The following is a 21,643-nucleotide window of genomic DNA, read 5'->3' on the forward strand; positions in this document are numbered from 1 at the left end:
TGCAGATGCTGGAGATCAGAGATGGAAATGTGTTGCTGGAAAAACGCAGCAGGTCAGGCAGCATCTAGGGAACAGGAGAATCGACGTTTCGGGCATTAGCCCAAAGAAGGGCTAATGCCCGAAACGTCGATTCTCCTGTTCCCTAGATGCTGCCTGACCTGCTGCGCTTTTCCAGCAACACATTTCCATCTCTACTTTCTGAATAAACCAAACAAACCAACCCAATCTGGTCGCTACAGGAACTTCTTCACAAGTGGTTCATCCACAATTCAAGAACAATTAAGTTCTCATGCTTTTGCTAGAATTTAGATTTGTGTGTTACTAAGTCTAATATTTCAAATACCAGACCTATAAATAGAACTTCAGGTAATTAGATGCAAATTCAAGAAGAACTAATTGTTGATTAGTGTAAAGTACTTGTCATTTTCTGCCATGAGTGGAATGTGGACAATTGAGAAGATGACTGTGATCTGACCTCACCCAGAAATATTTTACTCCATTGTCTCCAACTGACACAATAATGGACTGAGCAAAGTCACTAATAAAGAGACATTTGTTTGTCAGGTTTGACAAGAAGCTAAAGGTCATTTTTTATAAGCATTCGTTGTGTGCTCCAGTGCCATGAAAATTAAAACATTGATACATAGAAACTAGGAGCAGGAGTAGGCCATTCAGCCCTTCCAGCCTGCTTCACCATTCACTATGATCATGGCTGATCCTCGATCTCAGTGCCATAGTCCTGTTTCTCTCCACACAACTCAGTGCTGTTTAGATATAAAAACTTAGCAATATCTTTCTTAAATGTGACCCACCCTCCACAGCTTTTTATATTAGAGAATTCTACAGGTTGACCATTTTCTGAGTGAAGAAATGTTTCCTCATACAAAACTGGAAATCGCTGGAAAAACTCAACAGGAGCTTTTGTTTAAAAGTTCCAGCATTTGCAGATTTTTGATTTAGGTTGAATGTTTCCTCATCTCAGTCCCAAATAGTTAACCCTGTATCCTGAGATTGTGGCCTCCGCAACCAGGGGAGACATCCTCCATGCATCACATCTGTCCAGTCCTGTTAGAGTTTTATACATTTCAATCAGATCCTCTCTCGTCCTTCTGAACTCTACTGAATTCAGCTAGGAGAAAGTGAGGACTGCAGATGCTGGAGATCAGAGTCGAGAGTGTGGTGCTGGAAAAGCACAGCAGGTCAGGCAGCATCCGAGGAACAGGAGAGTTGACGTTTTGAGCTAAGCTCTTCATCATTCCTGGTGAAGGGCTTATGGCTAAAACATCGATTCTCCTGCTCCTCAGATTCTGCCTGACTGGCTGTACTTTTTCAGTGCTACACTTTTTGACTCTAGTGAATTCAAGCCAGTTGAAGCAATCTTTCTTCACATGACAGTCCTGCCATCACTGATATAAGTGAAATATACCCTCTATGCAAGTTTATTCCTTTTCAAGTAGGGAGACCAAAACTGCACATAATATTCCATAAGTATAATCATGAAGGAATATTCAATCTAAAACAAATTTCAATAAAGCAAATGACATTAGCTTTGGGTTTCTGCAGCTTATTGTTGAGTCTGGCTGACTGACTGCAATAAGAGTGTCCCCAAATCACTTCAGCTAATTTGGAAAATATTTCTTTACTGAGGACGACTCTCCGTGATTTCGCAACATGACCATTGGTGATTATATGCACTGAGTTGTGTGGAGAGAAACAGGACTATGGCTGATGCTCAGTGTTAGTGTGAGATTAATGTAGCAAGGAGCCATATTGCAACATGTTCACCCCCTGGACCAATCACAGCTAACAGCCAGGACAAGCTGCCTGGCTTCACATCTATGCTAAAAGGGAAGGCAAGACAGACGGACTGTGAACCCATTAACTCTGGCTGAGCGGGTAAAATACAAAAAGGGCAATGCAGAGACACTGTCAGCATTGAAGTGGTTACAAGGTGAGTGAGTTCTAAGGGAAGCCATGGAATGGTTCAGTCCACGAGCTTGGTACATATCCCTGCAAAAAGTGTCCTTGCAGTAGCATTACAATGAAAGGTATCAGTGAGTAGCAGTGTACTTTAAATGTAGAAGTGTGCTGTAATTGGAGTGCAGATGTATCATGGGGATAGTGAGGTTGATATATGTCCAATGTTCCACAAAATCCACTCCCTCCAACACCAACACTCAGTCGCAGCAGTGTGTACCATCTACAAGATACACTGCAGAAATTCACCAAAGATCCTCAGACAGCACCTTCCAAACCCAGGACCTCTTCCATCCAGAACGATAAGGGCAGCAGATACATGGGAACACTACCACCTACAAGTTTCCCTCTAAGCCACTCACCATCCTGACTTGGAAATATATTGTTATTCTTTCACTTTTGCTGGGTCAAAATCCTGTAATTCCCACCCTAAGGGCATTGTGGTCCTACCTAGAGTGCATGGACTATAGCGGTTCAAGAAGACAGCCCAGCCCCACCTTCTCAAGGGGCAACTAGGGTCAAAGTTGAAACTTTATTGCTGGAACAGCACAGCAGGTCAGGCAGCATCCAGGGAACAGGAGATTCGACGTTTCGGGCACAGGCCCTTCTTCAGGAATGAGCAGAGAGTGTTCAGCAGGAGAAGATAAAAGGTAGGGAGGAGGGACTTGGAGGAGGGGCGTTGGAAATGTGATAGGTGGAAAGAGGTCAAGGTGAGGGTGATAGGTCGGAGTAGGATGGAGGCGGAGAGGTCAAGAAGAAGACTGCAGGTCAGGAAGGCGGTGCCGGGCTGGAGGGATTCGGCTGAGACAAGGTGGGGGGAGGGGGGATGAAGAAACTGGTGAAGTCCAAGTTCATCCCCTGTGGTTGGAGGGTTCCCAGTCGGAAGATAAGACGCTCCTCCTCCGACCGTCGCGTTGTTGTGGTTTGGCGGTGGATGAGTCCAATGACCTGCATATCCTCGGTGGAGTGGGAGGGGGAGTTGAAATGCTGTGCTACAGGGTGGTTGGGTTGGTTCGTCCGGGTGGCCCAGAGGTGCTCTCTGAATCGCTCCGCAAGTAGGCGGCCTGTCTCCCCAATATAGAGGAGGCCACACCGGCTGCAGCGGATGCAGTAGATGATGTGGGTGGAGGTGCAGGTGAATCTGTGGCGGATATGGAAGTTTCCTTTGGGGCCTTGGAGAGAAGTGAGGGGGGAAGTGTGGGCGCAAGTGTTGCACCTCCTGCGGTTGCAAGGGAAGGTGCCGGGAGTGGAGGTTGGGTCGGTGGGGGGTGTGGATCTGACAAGGGAGTCGCGGAGGGAGTGGTCTCTACGGAAAGCTGATAGGGGAGGGGAGGGAAATATATCCTTGGTGCTGGGGTCTGTTTGGAGGTGGCGGAAGTGACGGCGGATGATGCGCTGTACATGGAGATTGGTGGGGTGGTAGGTGAGGACCAGTGGGGTTCTGTCCTGGTGGCGGTTGGAGGGGCGGGGCTCAAGGGCGGAGGAGCGGGAAGTGGAGGAGATGCGGTGGAGGGCACCGTCGACCACGTCGGGGGGGAAGTTGCGGTCCTTGAAGAAGGAGACCATCTGTGTTGTACGTATTTTGAACTGGTCCTCCTGGGAGCAGATGCGGCGGAGACGAAGGAATTGGGAGAATGGGATGGCGTTTTTACAGGGGGCAGGATGGGAGGAGGTGTAGTCCAGGTAGCTGTGGGAGTCGGTTGGTTTGTAGTAGATGTCCGTGTTGATTCGGTCGCCTGAGATAGAAACAGAAAGGTCTAGGAAGGGGAGGGAGGAGTCCGAGACTGTCCAGGTGAATTTGAGGTCGGGGTGGAAGGTGTTAGTGTAGTGGATGAACTGTTCAACCTCCTCGTGGGAGCACGAGGTAGCGCCGATACAGTCATCAATGTAGCGAAGGAAAAGATGGGGGGTGGGGCCAGTGTAGTTGCGGAAGATGGATTGTTCCACATACCCTACGAAGAGGCAGGCATAGCTGGGGCCCATGCGGGTGCCCATGGCTACTCCTTTTGTTTGGAGAAAGTGGGGAGGATTGGAAAGAAAAGTTGTTCAGGGTGAGGACCAGTTCGGTCAGTCGAAGGAGGGTGTCGGTGGAAGGGTACTGGGTGGTACGGCGGGAAAGGAAGAAGCGGAGTGCTTTGAGTCCTTCGTGATGGGGGATGGAGGTGTACAGGGACTGGATGTCCATGGTGAAGATGAGGCGTTGGGGACCAGGGAAGCGGAAATCCTGGAGAAGGTGGAGGGCGTGGGTGGTGTCACGAACGTAGGTGGAGAGTTCTTGGACTAATGGGGACAGGACCGTGAGGAGGTATGCCGAGATAACTGCCGCCGCGATATTAACCGCTACCTGAACTCCCACACCCCTCCCACCCACTCCAACCTCTCACCCTCGAAACGTGCAGCCCTCCACTCCCTCCGTTCCAACCCCAACCTCACCATCAAACCAGCAGACAAGGGAGGCGCAGTAGCAGTTTGGCGCACCAACCTTTACACCGCTGAGGCCAAACGCCAGCTCGCAGATACCTCCTCCTACCGTCCCCTTGACCATGACCCCACCCTCCACCACCAAACCATCATCTCCCAGACCATCCATAACCTCATCACCTCAGGGGACCTCCCATCCACCGCCTCCAACCTCATAGTCCCACAACCCCGCACCGCCCGTTTCTACCTCCTGCCCAAAATCCACAAACCTGACTGCCCCGGACGACCCATCGTCTCAGCCTGCTCCTGCCCAACCGAACTCATCTCGGCATACCTCGACATGGTCCTGTCCCCATTAGTCCAAGAACTCCCCACCTACGTTCGTGACACCACCCACGCCCTCCACCTCCTCCAGGATTTCCGCTTCCCTGGTCCCCAACACCTCATCTTCACCATGGACATCCAGTCCCTGTACACCTCCATCCCCCATCACGAAGGACTCAAAGCACTCCGCTTCTTCCTTTCCCGCCGTACCACCCAGTACCCTTCCACCGACACCCTCCTTCGACTGACCGAACTGGTCCTCACCCTGAACAACTTTTCTTTCCAATCCTCCCACTTTCTCCAAACAAAAGGAGTAGCCATGGGCACCCGCATGGGCCCCAGCTATGCCTGCCTCTTCGTAGGGTATGTGGAACAATCCATCTTCCGCAACTACACTGGCCCCACCCCCCATCTTTTCCTTCGCTACATTGATGACTGTATCGGCGCTACCTCGTGCTCCCACGAGGAGGTTGAACAGTTCATCCACTACACTAACACCTTCCACCCCGACCTCAAATTTACCTGGACAGTCTCGGACTCCTCCCTCCCCTTCCTAGACCTTTCTGTTTCTATCTCAGGCGACCGAATCAACACGGACATCTACTACAAACCAACCGACTCCCACAGCTACCTGGACTACACCTCCTCCCATCCTGCCCCCTGTAAAAACGTCATCCCATTCTCCCAATTCCTTCGTCTCCGCCGCATCTGCTCCCAGGAGGACCAGTTCAAAATACGTACAACACAGATGGCCTCCTTCTTCAAGGACCGCAATTTCCCCCCCGACGTGGTCGACGGTGCCCTCCACCGCATCTCCTCCACTTCCCGCTCCTCCGCCCTTGAGCCCCGCCCCTCCAACCGCCACCAGGACAGAACCCCACTGGTCCTCACCTACCACCCCACCAATCTCCATGTACAGCGCATCATCCGCCGTCACTTCCGCCACCTCCAAACAGACCCCAGCACCAAGGATATATTTCCCTCCCCTCCCCTATCAGCTTTCCGTAGAGACCACTCCCTCCGCGACTCCCTTGTCAGATCCACACCCCCCACCGACCCAACCTCCACTCCCGGCACCTTCCCTTGCAACCGCAGGAGGTGCAACACTTGCGCCCACACCTCCCCCCCTCACTTCTCTCCAAGGCCCCAAAGGAAACTTCCATATCCGCCACAGATTCACCTGCACCTCCACCCACATCATCTACTGCATCCGCTGCAGCCGGTGTGGCCTCCTCTATATTGGGGAGACAGGCCGCCTACTTGCGGAGCGATTCAGAGAGCACCTCTGGGCCACCCGGACGAACCAACCCAACCACCCTGTAGCACAGCATTTCAACTCCCCCTCCCATTCCACCGAGGATATGCAGGTCATTGGACTCATCCACCGCCAAACCACAACAACGCGACGGTCGGAGGAGGAGCGTCTTATCTTCCGACTGGGAACCCTCCAACCACAGGGGATGAACTTGGACTTCACCAGTTTCTTCATCCCCCCTCCCCCCACCTTGTCTCAGCCGAATCCCTCCAGCCCGGCACCGCCTTCCTGACCTGCAGTCTTCTTCTTGACCTCTCCGCCTCCATCCTACTCCGACCTATCACCCTCACCTTGACCTCTTTCCACCTATCACATTTCCAACGCCCCTCCTCCAAGTCCCTCCTCCCTACCTTTTATCTTCTCCTGCTGAACACTCTCTGCTCATTCCTGAAGAAGGGCCTGTGCCCGAAACGTCGAATCTCCTGTTCCCTGGATGCTGCCTGACCTGCTGTGCTGTTCCAGCAATAAAGTTTCAACTTTGATCTCCAGCATCTGCAGACCTCACTTTCTCCACAACTAGGGTCAGACAATAAATGCCAGCAATACACATGTCTCAAGAGTGAGTTTTAAAAAACTGCCATGGTCTGTGAATGAATGGTGGGTGTGTGCCCTGCCCATTGAACTTGCACTGAGATGTTGGTGCTGAGTGTCTGAGATGGAGGTTTAGGGGAGCAAGCAGAGAGTCATCAGGTCCCCACTCAGACTTTCATGTTGGGAATTCTTGGCATCTGGTTTCTGTCCAGGGCCTTGGTGACATCACACACATGTATTGTGTACATTTTTGGTCTCCTCAAGCAACGAAGAGGAGATTATATGGACTATGGAGAGAGTGCAAAGTTTTCTTAGACTAATCCTTGGCATGGCAAAACTGAGATATGGAGAGAGGTTGGATCATTTAAGATGATATTCACTGGAATTTGGAAGAATGAGGATGAAACCTGTCGAACACGAAGAGATCTAGACAGAGGAAAGTGCAGAATGGAAGAACGGGAAGCTGCCTATCAATGAGGTGATATGAGGTCATCGCAGTGAGAATGATAGCAAGCAATGATCCCTGCTAACAGACATCTCACTGTCACTGGTGAGAATCTGGTCTTACCATCCCAACACTCGGTTAAAAAACAGAGCATTTTGATCTCAATGTCAAGAGGGTTCTCGCTGGGCATTTTCCGACCTTCGTGCTTTGGCCCCTGTTGTTCAGGATCTGAGAAGATTCCACCCTGTATCTTTAACTATTCCCAGAGAGCTCTACTGACATTGATTTTCTGGCAACATGCAGCTATTTCCTGGGCGAGACATCCCGTTGTAAACATACAGGGATCAGGCACTACCAATACAACTGTGTGCCTGAATAGAGAACCCCAGTTGTGCAATATATTTCCTCAAAAGGCAGTGGAAGCAGAGACTTTGAATTTTATCACAGGCAGAAGTGAATCATTTCTTGATCAGAAAAGAGAGGTGAAAGGTCATCAGAAATAGCTGTTAAAGTGGAGGAACCAGGTCGGCCATTATTGAAAGGTAGAGCAGGCCAGAGGGGCTGAATGGCCTATTTCTGTTCCAAATCATATATTTATACCTTTGAATGAAAATGAGGATAGGCTTTAATGTTAACTCACTAGGATTTGTGGAATTTGGAGAAGGTGGGGTGATGTAATTGAGAACTCTGTGTAGGTGAATGTGGAGGTGCTGCACTTTGGGATAAGTTGAGGCTTGAGAAGGTGTAAGGTCAGTGAGTGGGGAATGTGAGTCTCACAGTGGGAAAGGGCCACACCAGAATGATTTTTATGTAGAGTGAGAGAGAGCACTGGTTGGTGGAAATGCAAAAGCAAGTGCCCTCACTAGAGAAAGAGCAATAAGAAAATTAACTGAATTTATTGCAGCTGTGGGGAAAGAATATGAAGACTTTGTATTTATAAAACCTCTCTCACAACCATCACACGTTCCACAGCACTTTCCTGTTCATGGAGAGCTATCACTGTTGTCATCCTGGAAACACAGAGTTGTGCACAGCAAGCTCCCACAAGGAGCATAATGACCAGGGAATCTGTTTAGTGATGTTGATTAAGGAATAACAATGACCCCAAGACATCACGGGGAACTCCTCTGCTCTTCTACAACACACTGGCATGGGGTCTTTTACAGAACAGGAAGGACCACAATTAAACTCATCTGAAAGATGGTATTTGATACAGTGCAGCAGGGGAGTGTCAGTCTATTCTCGTTTATTCTTTTACAGGCCAGTAATTATTATGATCAAAGGTTAAACAGGCTTGGGACTCTACTCATTGGAATTTAGAAGAATGAGGCATGATCTCATATTGTCCACAGCATTGAAACTAGTAGGATTCTTCGGGGACTTGACAGGCTAAATGCAGAAAGGTTGTCTAGGACCAGGGGGCATTGTCTCAGAATAAGGGTCACACATTTAAGTCAGAAATGAGGAGGAATTTCTTCTCTCAGAGAACATAGAATTTATAGAATTCTTACCATAGAGGGCTGTCAATGCTGGGTTATTAAGTATGTTCAAGGCAGCAAGAAATGTTGAATCAGCCATGATCCTATTGAATGGCAGAACAGGTTTAAGGGGCTGAATGGACCATTCTGTTCCTATTTCTTATGGTCTTTTAGTCTATCCTAGAAGCCCTTGATAAAGTCATGGTGAACTGCCTTCCTGAACCACTGCAGTCCTTTGGGGGTGAAGGCAGCCAGTGTATGGTTGTGCTTGGGTTCTTGGATGTGACTTGAACGCACAGCCTCTGACTTACAGGCAAGAACTGAGCTACTTTGTCAAGATTACCCAGTCTCCTGACTCAGGCAGAATGGCAGATATTCTATTCATACAGGCACATGCAAAGTACAACAGGTTGTATTTCATTTATTGTGATAGATTGCAGAATATTATTCCATTCTGGTTAAGATCGTCGGCTTTTCCGAATCATAGTGGTGGTGCCTGCAGTAAGTTTCTGTTAAAAGACAGGAAAGAGATGAGTCAACTGAGTGACAAAGTGGCAACACAGTGTTATCATACCTTAAAATAGAACGGAGCCACTTGGTGACAATGAAGATTAATTTATCACAACATAATATAAATGAGAAACATCAATCATTTGATGCATTTATTTTAAGCCCTTTCTAACACTGAATGACACATGAGCCTCAGGCATCAAGACTTGCTCGATTCCTGGGATAGAGAGAATGCCTTTAAAGATTATCACACTGATTTCAGCTATTGAAGAATTCTACTATGAACAAAACAAATTAGTCTTTAAATAATTTATTCGCCGCTCTCCCATAGCATCAAACGTCACACCCACTCACCACACACAATCTCAATGTAATTAGGTAGGGGTCCTAGGTACATTACAGATGGTGCATTCACTGCTCCTCGCCCTGGGATTCGGGACTGGATTTTGATACTGGGTATCAGATGGCCTGCAGGGCAAAGGTGAGGACTGCAGATGCTGGAAATCAGAGCCTAGATTAGATTGGTGCTGGAAAAGCACAGCAGGTCAGGCAGCATCCGAGCAGCAGGCAAATTGACGTTTCAGGCAAAAGCCCTAGATGGCCTGCTTCGTTCCAAATCTCACACTGGATCCACCCAGGAATTTCAGGGCCAATGTGCTTTCCATCCAGCTTCTGTAATCATTTTCTTTTGCATGATCAGCAACCCTTTATCACTAGCTGCCTCAAGCAGTTCACTATTTGGGTGTTTTTTTCAATCTGGGCTGCTGTGACTTGCTGAGGTTTTCCAGGATATGTTGGTGAAGGAGTGAAGTACATCAGTTATAGCCTAAGTTCTGAAAATTTTGCATTTAGCTCAGCTGATTATGAGTTTAACATACATTTCATGTTTGGTGTGATCCAGAGTCCATCATGAATTGAGTTTTACCAAATATAATTTCTCAGGAGAGTTTTGAGATAAGTTTAAGAAGTTTTTGCTTTTGCAAAAAAAAATTATGGGCCCATTTGCTGGAATCCAGTCAATTGGTTCAGAGTAAATTTTAGAAAAGAGTTTAATTTTTAGAAAGACCATCAGGGCCATGTTTCCAATGTTAGACCTCACCTTCGCTGAGAAGGAAATACAGGGAACTTGTGTTGTATGCATTCACATTAGTTTATGAGGTTCATGGCTCCAGTGGATTACAGGGCTGACACATCCAGACCAATTTTTCTAGTTAGTGAAGCCACACAATATTCACATCAGTATAAGACAAGCAAAAACTAATAGGCAATGCCAAATATTTTCCAGAGGTTTCCTGAAGCCGCTTGACGATGTTGGTAAAATATCTCTATTTCAATTATAATTTACTCTAAATCATTTATGTGTACATTTTATATAGCTATTTCATTTTAACTTTTGGCTATTATGCATACTGGGATGTAGCTGGTCACCTGTATGGATCAAAAGCTACAAAAGAAACAATATAATCAAGTACTTACTTCAATCATTTCAGAGCCATGTACCTCCTGCACATGAACAAAGTTTTTCAACTTGCATACTAGCTTCCCATCTTCCATGTTGACAGTACACTGTGTGAAATAAAATTATTGTGAATTTATGTAAAAAAGTTCGATATTTTGACTTTAAACCAAAAAGAAAATGAGGAGTTAAAAATGTTGTTTACAATGAGACCAGGGAGCTGTAGACTCATTATTGGATTCACTTACAGGTATACTGAGGGACAGATGAACTAAGTACCTGCACTCACTGAGAAAAAGAAGCTCTGTAATTTAAAGCTGTGCATGTTGACAAATTTGATATATTTCCCAGTGTATGGTTTATAGAAAAAAATTCTGAAATGCATTTTCTACCCTGGGGCAAAATTTGAAATACTTTGTGGGCACATAAGGTACTGTGTGATGTCTGATAATAAGCAGCCGCACAGGGGAGAGTAAACAAATAGAAACTGAAAATACCTTTAGCTTTTTCCCATCCATGGAGGTAATCTCAGCCTCTTTACCAAGAGTAAATTGATTTGTTACTGAATGACGTGGATTTTTTGTCGTAATGACAAAGTTGTCTCCAGTTTGTTTGATTTCAATGGTTGGCTTGATATCTTTTCCAACTTTTATCACATCTTCTGGAAGAGCTGAAATAGAATAGAATGATTGTTACTGAAATGGACTAATGTCCAGGCACATGGAAAATACAACGTGAAGGGGTTTGTGCAGGTGGCTGAGGCTTTCAAGTTAGCTGGGGTTACAGGTTGAATTACATAACATTTACATTTATCAGTTAGTACCTACCCTCTGCTCTCATAGACCAGTTTCTGTGGGAGGAGCAGTAACTTCTCATTCGTGTATGTACGAATCAGCATTTTAAATCAAAGTGCTACTAGTAACATCTAACAACAAATGCTCAGCAAGTTTATTCAATGAGGAGCTGATTAATACAGACTAAGAATTAGATTTCCCCTTACCATAGCCATTCTGTGCTGAACTGACCATTCCAAGTACACAAATGGCATGGACTGGTAAAAATAGGATGGAAATAGGTTATGGAATGCTGGCATTTATGTTTCATAGATGAGAGTAAGAAGTTAGAGGTCAAAAATGGGCTTGTCAGTCTTTGAAATTCTCTTCCTTAGAAGATGATGGAAGCAGAGTGCTACTTACAGATACTATTAAAGCAGAGCTTGGCAGGTTCTTGGTAAGTGAAGGGTTGGTAGGTTATCTGGGAGTAGGTGGAAGTGTGGAGTGAGCAGAACAGTCATGGGTTTGTTGAATGGCGGAGCAGACTGGAGCATCTGATAGGTCTCCTCCTGCTCTTCATGTCTATGTTAAAGCTGGAGGTGTACCGAATGCTAGCTCATCTACCTTAGGAACACTGGGTTCAGTTCCGAGCATAACAACATAGGAAGAAATACTTTGACTTTCGAGAAGATGCGTTCATTGGAATGATTACTGGACTCCAAAGGTTAATTTCCAAGGAAGGATAATGCAAATTATTTCTGTAAAATTATTTCTGTGCAGATTGTTTAAGGAGCAGTTGTGAGTGATGCACAAATTTGTTCCTCTGAGACAGGCAAGAAGGGGTAAGATTAAGGAGCCTTGGAATGACGGAAACAGAGGAGCTTCTCATCAAAAGGGAGAAGGCAGCTTATGTAAGGTGGAGGAAACAAGGGTCAAGCTCAGCTTTAGAGGCTTACTAGAAAGGAGCTCAGAAATGGACTGAGGAGAGCCAGGATGGGGCACGAAAAGGGCTTGGCAAGAAGGATTAGGGAGAACCCAAAGGCATTTTACTCATACGTGAAGAATAAGAGAATGATCAGGGAGAAGGTAGGGCCAGTCAGGGATAGCGGAGGGAACTTGTGCGTGGAGTCTGAGCAGATAGGGGAAGCCCTAAATGAATATTTTGCTTTGGTTTTCACTAAGGAAATGGACCTTGTTGTGAATGAGAACTTTGAGGAGCTGGGATACAGACTTAAATAGATCAAGATTGAGGAAGTTGATGTTCTGGAAATTTTGGCAAACATTAAGATTGATAAGTCCCCAGGGCTGGACCAGATTTATCCTAGGTTGCTCCGGGAAGCAAGAAAAGAGGTTGCTAAGCTGCTGGTGAGGATATTTGCCTCCTCACTCTCCACGGGAGTCATACCGGAGGATTGGAAGGAGGCGAATGTTGTTCCTCTTTTCAAAATGGGTAATAGGGAAATCCCTGGCAATTACAGACCAGTCAGTCTTACGTTCTTGGTCAGCAAAGTTTTGGAAAGAATTCGGAGGGATAGGATTTATGACTATTTGGTAAAGCATAGTGTGATTAAAGGCAGTCAGCATGGCTTTGTGAGGGGCAGGGCATACCTCACAAATTTTGTTGAGTTCTTTGAGGAGTTGACGAGACAGGTTGACAAAGGTCGAGCAGTGGATGTGGTGTATATGAACTTCAGCAAGGCATTTGATAGGGTTCCCCATGGTAGGCTCATTCATAAAGTCAGGAAGTATGGGATGCAGGGAGATTTGGCTATCTGGATTCAGAATTGGCTGGCTGACAGAAGGCAGAGAGTGGATGTAGATGGAAAGTATTCTGCCTGGATGTCAGTGTTAAGTGGGGTCCCACAGGGCTCTGTTCTTGGGCCTCTGCTCTTTGTAGTTTTTATAAATGACTTGGATGAGGAGGTTGAGGTGTGGGTTAGTAAATTTGCAGATGACACAAAGGTTGGAGGTGCCGTTGATAGTATCGAGGGCTATTGCAGGCTGCAGCATGACATAGACAGGATGCAGGGCTGGGCTGAGAAATGGCAGATGGAGTTCAACCTGGATAAATGCGAAGTGATGCATTTTGGAAGGTTGAACTTGAATGCTGAATATAGGATTAAAGACAGGATTTTTGGTGGTGTGAAGGAACAGAGGGATGTGGGTGTTCAAGTGCATAGATCCCTTAAAGTTGCCTCCCAAGTGGATAGTTGTTAAGAAAGCATATGGTTTTTTTGGCTTCCATTAACAGGGGGATCGAGTTTAAGCGCCACGTGGTTTTGCTGCAGCTCTACAAGACCCTGGTGAGGCCACACTTGGAATATTGCGTCCAGTTCTGGTCACCCCATTCTAGGAAAGATACGGAGGCTTTAGAGAGGGTGTAAAGAAGGTTTACCAGGATGCTGCTTGGACTGGAGGGTTTGTCTTACAAAGAGAGGTTGACTAATCTTGGACTTTTCTCTCTGGAGAGAAGGAGGAACAGAGGTGACCTGATCGAGGTATACAAGGTAATGAGAGGCATGGATAGAGTCAATAGCCAGAGACTATTCTCCAAGTCAGGATTGACGCTACGAGGGGTCATAGTTTTAAGATATTAGGAGGAAGGTAAGAGGAGACGTCAGAGGGAAGTTTTTATGCAGAGAGTTGTGAATGCATGGAGTTTGTTGCCAGCAGTGGTGGTGGAAGCAGAGTCATTAGGGACATGTAAGTGCCTGCTGGATAAACACATGGACAGCAGTGAATTGAGGGGTGTGTAGGTTAGGTTATTTTATTTTAGATTAGGAATAATTCTCGACACAACTTTGTGGGCCAAAGGACCTGTTCTATGCTGTATTTTTCTATGTTCTATATGTCTATGTTCTAGAATGTTAATTTGATCAAAATTCTCAAGGTATGAGAGGAAACTGGGTTTGAATTAAATTTTATATTGTCAAATTATTTGAAGATTAATTCTAGACTGCGTATTGTGAACACAGGCAGACGATGCCACTTGCACATTCCCCTCCAAGCCACCCATCATCCTGACTTGGCAATGTGTTAACATTTCTTCATTATCCTTCCAACCAGCATCGGGTGTACCTGTTGGGCAGGAGCTGCAATGGGCCATAAAGGCAGCTATCACCTTCCAAGTTAGGGATAGTAGCCAGTGTTGGCCTTGTTAGCTGATGTAATGATGGACATGTGCATTTGGATATCTTTTTGTGTCAGTTTCAACAAAGCTCATCCAACTCCATTGCAGCTGAATCCACCTGGACTTAAAGAAACTTGCTAGTCCCTCCTTTAGCTCAATGTTTTTGTGTCTTAATTAAAATCAAAACGTCTTTGCAAATTTATCACTGGAAAAAGATGAGCAACGTCTTCATGTTAAGCTGAAGCAAGCTTGTGTTCTGCTCATTCCCAAAGAAGCAGCTTGCAAATGATTGAATTTCCCGCTCCAGTTATGTTCCACTCAATCAAATCATTGAATCCCTGTGTCTGCGTGGGTTTCCTCCTGGTGCTCCGTTTCCTCCCACAGTCCAAAAATGTGCAGGTTAGGTGAATTGGCCAGGCTAAATTGCCCGTAGTGTTAAGTGAAGGGGTAAATGTAGGGGAATGGATCTGGGTGGGTTGCTCTTCGGAAGGTTGGTGTAGACTTGTTGGGCCAAAGGGCCTGTTTCCACACTGTAAGTAATCTAATCTAAGTATGGAAACAGGCTAGTTGGCCTAACAAGTCCATACTGACCCTCCGAAGAGTAACCCACCCAGACCCATTCCCCTCTTACAGTACATTTACCCCTGACTAATAAACCTACCCTGCACATCCTTAAACACTATGGGCAATTTAGCATGGCCAGTTCTCCTGACCTGCACATTTTGGGATTTTAGGAGGAAACTGAAGCACACAAAGAAAACCCAAGCAGACATGGGGAGAACGTGCAGACTCCACACAGACAGTCGCCCGAGGCTGGGATCGAACCTGGGTTGTTGGCGCTTTGAGGCAGCCGTGCTAACCACTGTGCCACCATGCAGACCCCTCGATCTTTTGCATTTTTCTTTAAAAAAGCATGAAAAACTCGCCCCATCGTGGGCTGAACAGAGTGGACAGCAGTGAGATTTTTGGCAGAATAACCTGTGAAGTTCGGCAAAGCCATCATCAGGAGCAACTCACTGCATCTTGTCTGTGTCTGTCTCATGATAAGATGATGTTTCTCACTTGCTTGTTAAATGTTTTATTAATGGTCTAACTCACCTCATTTATATTCAACTTCCAATTTCACCGAGAGCGTTAAGCAAACTAGGGAACTCTCGAGATGGAAGGTCACAGCAGGAACCTTCAGTTACTGTTGGCTGGGAGGAGGCTTCATGTTGTTCAGCACCAACCAGGATTGTAGGCTTCCTTGGCCACCAGTCACGCACAGCTCTTGCCAATGGGCATTGGCATTTGTCATTGTCAACCCATGGCATCTCTCAGATCCACTTGTCATTCATGATCTGCCCAGGTGGGCAGCTGGGGAACGCTGTGTTGGAGGGCACATGAGTTGCCAATCTAACACCAACAGTATGTACCAGCTGCCATCATGGGAAACACATTGCACGTTTATTTAATAAAATGGCCACACCCGAATCTGGGCCAGACAGGAGGAGGCCCAGAGAGCCGTAACCACCAGTGACAGGCACGGTCGGCATACAGTCCTGGTGACTGGTGAGAGTGTCCAATTGGGGTGCTCATGGTCAGGGGATATTTCTGACTACATCCCGGGTGATGGGCAGCAGTCAGTGCTGGATGGTCAGCAGCAGGCAGGGAGAGGGCAGTGGTCAGTGCTGGATGGTTAGTGGCAGCAGGCAGGGTGATGGCAGTGGTCAGTGTTGGATGGCCAGTGGCAGCAGGCAGGGAGAGGGCAGTGGTCAATGCAGTATGGTCAGTGGCAGTAGACAGAGAGAGGGCAGTGGTCAGTGTTGGATGGTCAGTGGCAGCAGGCAGGAAGAGGGCAGTGATCAGTGTTGGATGGTCAGTGGCAGGTAGGGAGAGGGCAGTGGTCAGTGCTGGATGGTCAGTGGCAGCAGGCAGGGAGAGGGCAGTGGTCAGTGCTGGATGGTCAGTGGCAGCAGGCAGGGAGAGGGCAGTGGTCAGTGCTGGATGGTCAGTGGCAGCAGGCAGGGAGAGGGCAGCGGTCAGTGCTGGATGGTCAGTGGCAGCAGGCAGGGAGAGGGCAGTGGTCAGTGCTGGATGGTCAGTGGCAGTAGGCAGGGAGAGGGCAGCGGTCAGTGCTGGATGGTCAGTGGCCACAGACAGGGAGAGGGCAGTGGTCAGTGTTGGATGGTCAGCAGCAGCACACAGGGAGAGGGCAGTGGTCAGTGCTGGATGGTCAGCAGTGGTGTTGTCAGTCAGGGAGCAGCAGACACAGTGAGCAGGGCTCTGCTCTATCAGCTCTATGGTTTGCTGGATAGCATCAGGAAGGATTTGGGATAACTACTTTCCCGGGGGTGGGGGCTGCAGGGTGGGGGTGGTGGTGGGGGTTCTGCATGCTAAGCAGGGAGGACGCTGTACGGTTCGGCTATGGGGGATTCTAGGGAATCACTACCAAAGGGTGAGACATTCAAGGTGGAGGGGGAGGGTGCCAGAGACATATCTGGATCTGGGAATGAGGATAGTGATCGGAGAGTCTCAAGGAGATTGGGGAGGGAATGCAGAGTGGCATCGGAGGGTATGGCAGGCGCCGGGAGGTGGGTAACGAGCACTCATTGCCACCTGATCTCCAATAGGGGAGCGAGGGGTAGTGTAGAAGAGCAAGATAGATATCATTCAGGTGTGATGTTGGATTTCGGGGGCACGGAGGGGGCAGCTGGAGGTAGCTGGCTCTCTATGTGGGCGTGTGGGTGGTGGGGATGAACTGCTGGGTCAGAGCAATGTCAGGCTCTGGGGGAGAGGGGGAAGGGGGAGAGCGGGTATGTTGTTGGCTGGTGACGCGTGGCACCCAGTGCTGATGGTGTTCACCGTGAGCTCTGCTCCCTGCTCTCACCTCCTGTTCTCTGGATGAGAAATACAACTGCAAATCATTCAGGATCACACCCAGAAAGGGGCCGGTCGGTGTCAGTTTGAGGGAGAGTTTGCAGCGTCCGTGTCTGCTGGACTCAGCCTGAGACCTGGACCAATCACACAGATACCTGCCATTTGTGGCAAGGCCTACACGATATAACAATGCACAAAGCACAATGACAGAATCACAGGCAACAGGACACTCCTACCCAAGGAGCTCAGTGCTTTCTACTCTCACTTTGAACAGAAGGTCAGTGAAACGATGTCACTTGTCCCAGCAGCCTCAGATGAATCTGTAACCATGGTCACCACCGCAGATGTCAGATCAGTCTCTTGAGGGTGAACCCAGGTGAAGCGACCAGACAGATGGAATCCCTGGCTGTGCACTCAGATCCTGTACGGATCAGTTGTTGGGAGTATTCGCTGGTTTCTTTTACCTCTCCTTACTCCATTTCGAAGTCCACACCTGCTTCAGGAAGACCACCATCCCAGATGCCTCAATGAGTACCGCCCGGCTGCTCTGACCTCCAGCATTACGACGTGCTTCAAGCAGTTAGTCATGGCTCACAGCAACTCCCAGACTCCCAGACTGCCTTGATTCTTTACAATTCACTGCCCACTGCGACACCATCTCCCTGGCCCTACACTCACCCCTTTAACATCTGGACAACAAGGATACCTACGTCAGGCTCCTACTTATTGATTAAAACTCCACCTTCAACACAGTAATTTCAAATAAACTCACCTCCAAACTCTGAGACCTAAGTCTAGGCTCCCACATCTGTAACTGGACCCTCAGCTCCCTGATTCATAAACTACAATTAGTAAGGATGGGTGCCAACCCCTCCTCCACCATAGTCCTCAACATCAACATCCCACAAGGCTGCATACTCAGTCCCCTACTACATTCTTAATCACTCTTAACTTTGTGGCCAAATCCTTCCCCAGCTCCGTTTACAAGTTTACTGACAACCCCACCGTAGTAGGTCCGATCTCAATGGTTGACGAGACAGACTACTGGAAAGAGATTGCGTGCCCAGTGGATGGTGTAAAGATAACAATTTGTCCCTCAACATTAGTAAAATTAAGGAGCTGGTCATTGACTTCAGGAAACAGAGAGGAGGGTGTGCCCCTGTCTGTATCAATGATGCTGAGGTGGAGGTGGTCGATAGCATCAAGTCACTGGGAGTGTGATTGCCAATAAACTGTCCTGGTTCATCCATGTCAATGCAATGGTCATGAAAGCACAACAATGTTTCTACTTCCTCAGGAGGATAAGGTAATTCGGCATGTTCAAAAGGACTCTCACCAATGTTCAAAAGGACTCTCACCAATGTTCAAAAGGACTATCACCAATTTTTATAGATGCACCAACTGTAAATGAAAGCATGTGCTTGGAATTGTCTAATTATTTACCTGTCTGTGATGTTCCCTGACTGGACAGTGACAAGCTGCAGGTCTCCAGTGGGCAGTGGGGACAGAGTGGTGGTGACTTGAGAGGGTGTTGATACAGGCTGTAGCTAAGACAGATATACTGTGTGGCCTGGCAAGGGTGTGAGACAGGTACACTGTGTGGCCTGGCTAGGGTGTGAGAATGAGGCTCTATGTGTGAAGGAATGTCAGCCTGTGCTGCGGGCAATGTGGCTTTCTGGCTGCTGTGTTGTGATATTGCTGGTGAGGGGTAACGCCAGAATGCCAACATTGCCCAGATGCACAGCAGCCTTCCAAAGATAGTGCAAGTGCCATAAATGCGAGTCTCTCCATGAATATCCAGGTGAGCTGTTCCAGGAATAGGCTGTGGTAAGACAGTGCTAGAATCAGATGCGAGGTGTGGTGTATGTCGGTAGTCAGTCAGATGAATATGGTGAGACATGGTGAGAAATCTCATTAGGCCAGTAACTGAAAAACCCTCCAAAAAACAAAAACCAGCCTAACCCTTACTCTAATCCTAAAAACCTTAGTCACAAAAAACAAGCTTCGGGCCAATGTCCCTGGATGGAATTAATCATGACAGAATGCTTCCACTAATTGCACCAGCCTGTACCTCTTCCAAGAGATTCATAAAATTAAGCTTTTCTTTGAGGTGCTGGGACACTATAGGCACCTTTTAAATATTTAAAGCTTTCTGTTTTTTCTTATATTTGCTAAGAATTTGACAACTGTATTCCAATATAACTAATAACTGTCTCCATACAATTATTTTAAAGTCATGTTGTCATTTAATATTGGATGACTTGGAGCAGTACAGGACACTGATTAAAATGCTTATTTCTGCAATAATGTTCTCAGCTGTCATTAAGTTCCATCAGGTTGACTCTTAAATATGTTTTTAAAGCATTTTTAATGAAATTTAATTAAAATTAACCCCTAAAAAGCTACTGGATTAAACTACAGATTATTATGACAGATTTGGTGATTGGTAAATAGATTTGAGAGGAAATAAAATCATATCAGAAAATCAGCAGCATTTTCAAAACAATTTGTGACCAGATCCCCAATTACCAGATCTTCTTCTTCCACTATTACTCACAGTCATTCCTTAAACTTACAGAGAGCGCGCATAAAATCTTCAATGTTCTCCTGGGAGTAGACATGCCATGTTCCAGAGAATGCCATTTTTTTGGGATGAGCTTCCCCTTGGTTTAAGACAATTGGCAAAGTAGAGTTTGTTTTTTTTTAACCAGTATTTATGCCAGAGAGTGCATATTGGTAAACTCAGATTTGTTAACAATTCATCTAATCATTAACTGAAAAATACCCAATGTAAGGTCTGTCTGAGCAAACCAAAAAAATTGTTCTTTGTGTAGATAACCTTGCACTCAATATTGAAAGCCATGTAAGTTGTTCATTTTTCAAAGTCAATGTTCTTTTTTATAGGCATGCAGGATTCAAGACAGTTAATGTCTTGCATAATGTATCATTACAGAAAAGACCATATGATGTGCAACTAACTCAAGGATAACATCGGGATTTAGGTGTTATGCAAGTGGTAACTTCTGTAAAGTTTTAATGATAGTCTTGTTGCACACCATTGAAGTTGGTGCCCTTTAAGCTGTAAATACCAGCTATGCCTGTCACACCAGTTTAGGCAAGTTGAGTAAATAGGGTTTCCTTGCTGCAGGGATCTGTTCAAAAGTGCATCAGCGATGTTAAAATCACACAACATCAGGTTGTAGTCCAACAAGTTTATTTGGAAGCACTAGCTTTTGGAGCGTTGCTTCTTCATCAGGTAACTAGTGGGGCAGGATCATAGGACACAGAATTTAGAGCAAAGAAATCACTGAAAAATCAGTTTCGTACACTGATACGATATGTTGAACAAACCTAGATTGCTGTTAAGTCTTCAATCTTTTAGAATGGGTTGCAGGTTTCGATTGTCTGAACTGAGATGTTACCTTTTTTTATAAAACCTTAAGTTATCTCAGAAATGTGACTTGAAAGAAGTTCTGGGATTGATATGTTATCTTTTAGAATGGGTTGCAGGTTTTGATTTTTTAATATATCAATCCCAGAACTTCTTTCAAGATACATTTCTGAGATAACTTAAGGTTTTATTAAAAAAAAGGTGACATCTCAGTTCAGACGATCGAAACCTGCAACCCATTCTAAAAGAAGCAAGACTTAACAACAATCTAGGTTTGTTTAATACATTGTATCAGTTGTATGACACTCTGATTTTTTTACTCTAAAGTCTGTGTCCTGTGATCCTGCCCCACGAGTTACCTGATGAAGGAACAGCGCTCCAAAAGCTTGTACTTTCAAATAAACCTGTTGGACTATAACCTGGTGTTGTGAGATTTTTAGCTTTGTCCACTCCAATCCAACACCGGCTCCTCCACTCAATCCAACACCGGCTCCTCCACCCAATCCAACACCGGCTCCTCCACCCAATCCAACACCGGCTCCTCCACCCAATCCAACACCGGCTCCTCCACCCAATCCAACACCGGCTCCTCCACCCAATCCAACACCGACTCCTCCACCCAATCCAACACCGGCTCCTCCACCCAATCCAACACCGGCTCCTCCACCCAATCCAACACCGGCTCCTCCACCCAATCCAACACCGGCTCCTCCACCCAATCCAACACCGGCTCCTCCACCCAATCCAACACCGACTCCTCCACCCAATCCAACACCGGCTCCTCCACCCAATCCAACACCGGCTCCTCCACCCAATCCAACACCGGCTCCTCCACCCAATCCAACACCGGCTCCTCCACCCAATCCAACACCTGCTCCTCCACCCCAATCCAACACCGGCTCCTCCACCCAATCCAACACCGGCTCCTCCACCCAATCCAACACCGGCTCCTCCACCCAATCCAACACCGGCTCCTCCACCCAATCCAACACCGGCTCCTCCACCCAATCCAACACCGGCTCCTCCACCCAAC

General features: G+C 46.9%; 1 protein-coding gene across 1 annotated transcript; it reads right to left on the bottom strand.

Moving 5' to 3' along the window:
- Positions 1-8,896: 8,896 nt before the first annotated feature.
- fabp10a (fatty acid binding protein 10a, liver basic) lies at positions 8,897-19,940 on the bottom strand. The gene is made up of 4 exons (XM_043717217.2): positions 19,796-19,940; positions 10,955-11,127; positions 10,478-10,567; positions 8,897-9,000 (listed from the first exon to the last, which is right to left on the bottom strand). The coding sequence occupies exons 1-4, from the start codon at positions 19,860-19,862 to the stop codon at positions 8,950-8,952; spliced, it is 381 nt and encodes a 126-aa protein (XP_043573152.1). The 5' UTR covers positions 19,863-19,940; the 3' UTR covers positions 8,897-8,949.
- Positions 19,941-21,643: the final 1,703 nt, after the last annotated feature.

Source organism: Chiloscyllium plagiosum, unplaced genomic scaffold (assembly GCF_037043375.1).
Source record: "Chiloscyllium plagiosum isolate Xiang-an unplaced genomic scaffold, Cpla_swu_hap1 HiC_scaffold_30, whole genome shotgun sequence".
In the NCBI taxonomy this organism is placed as follows: domain Eukaryota; kingdom Metazoa; phylum Chordata; class Chondrichthyes; order Orectolobiformes; family Hemiscylliidae; genus Chiloscyllium; species Chiloscyllium plagiosum.

What these genes read in the sequence shown, in the direction of transcription:
- fabp10a (XM_043717217.2), bottom strand. Translation starts at nt 19,862, where the DNA reads ATGGCATTCTCTGGAACATGGCATGTCTACTCCCAGGAGAACATTGAA. An exon ending in AGATTTTATGCGCGCTCTCT is followed by an intron (nt 11,128 to 19,795) that starts GTAAGTTTAAGG and finishes ATTCTATTTCAG; the next exon opens with CTCTTCCAGAAGATGTGATA. An exon ending in ATGGCTCTGAAATGATTGAA is followed by an intron (nt 9,001 to 10,477) that starts GTAAGTACTTGA and finishes GTCTTTTAACAG; the next exon opens with AAACTTACTGCAGGCACCAC.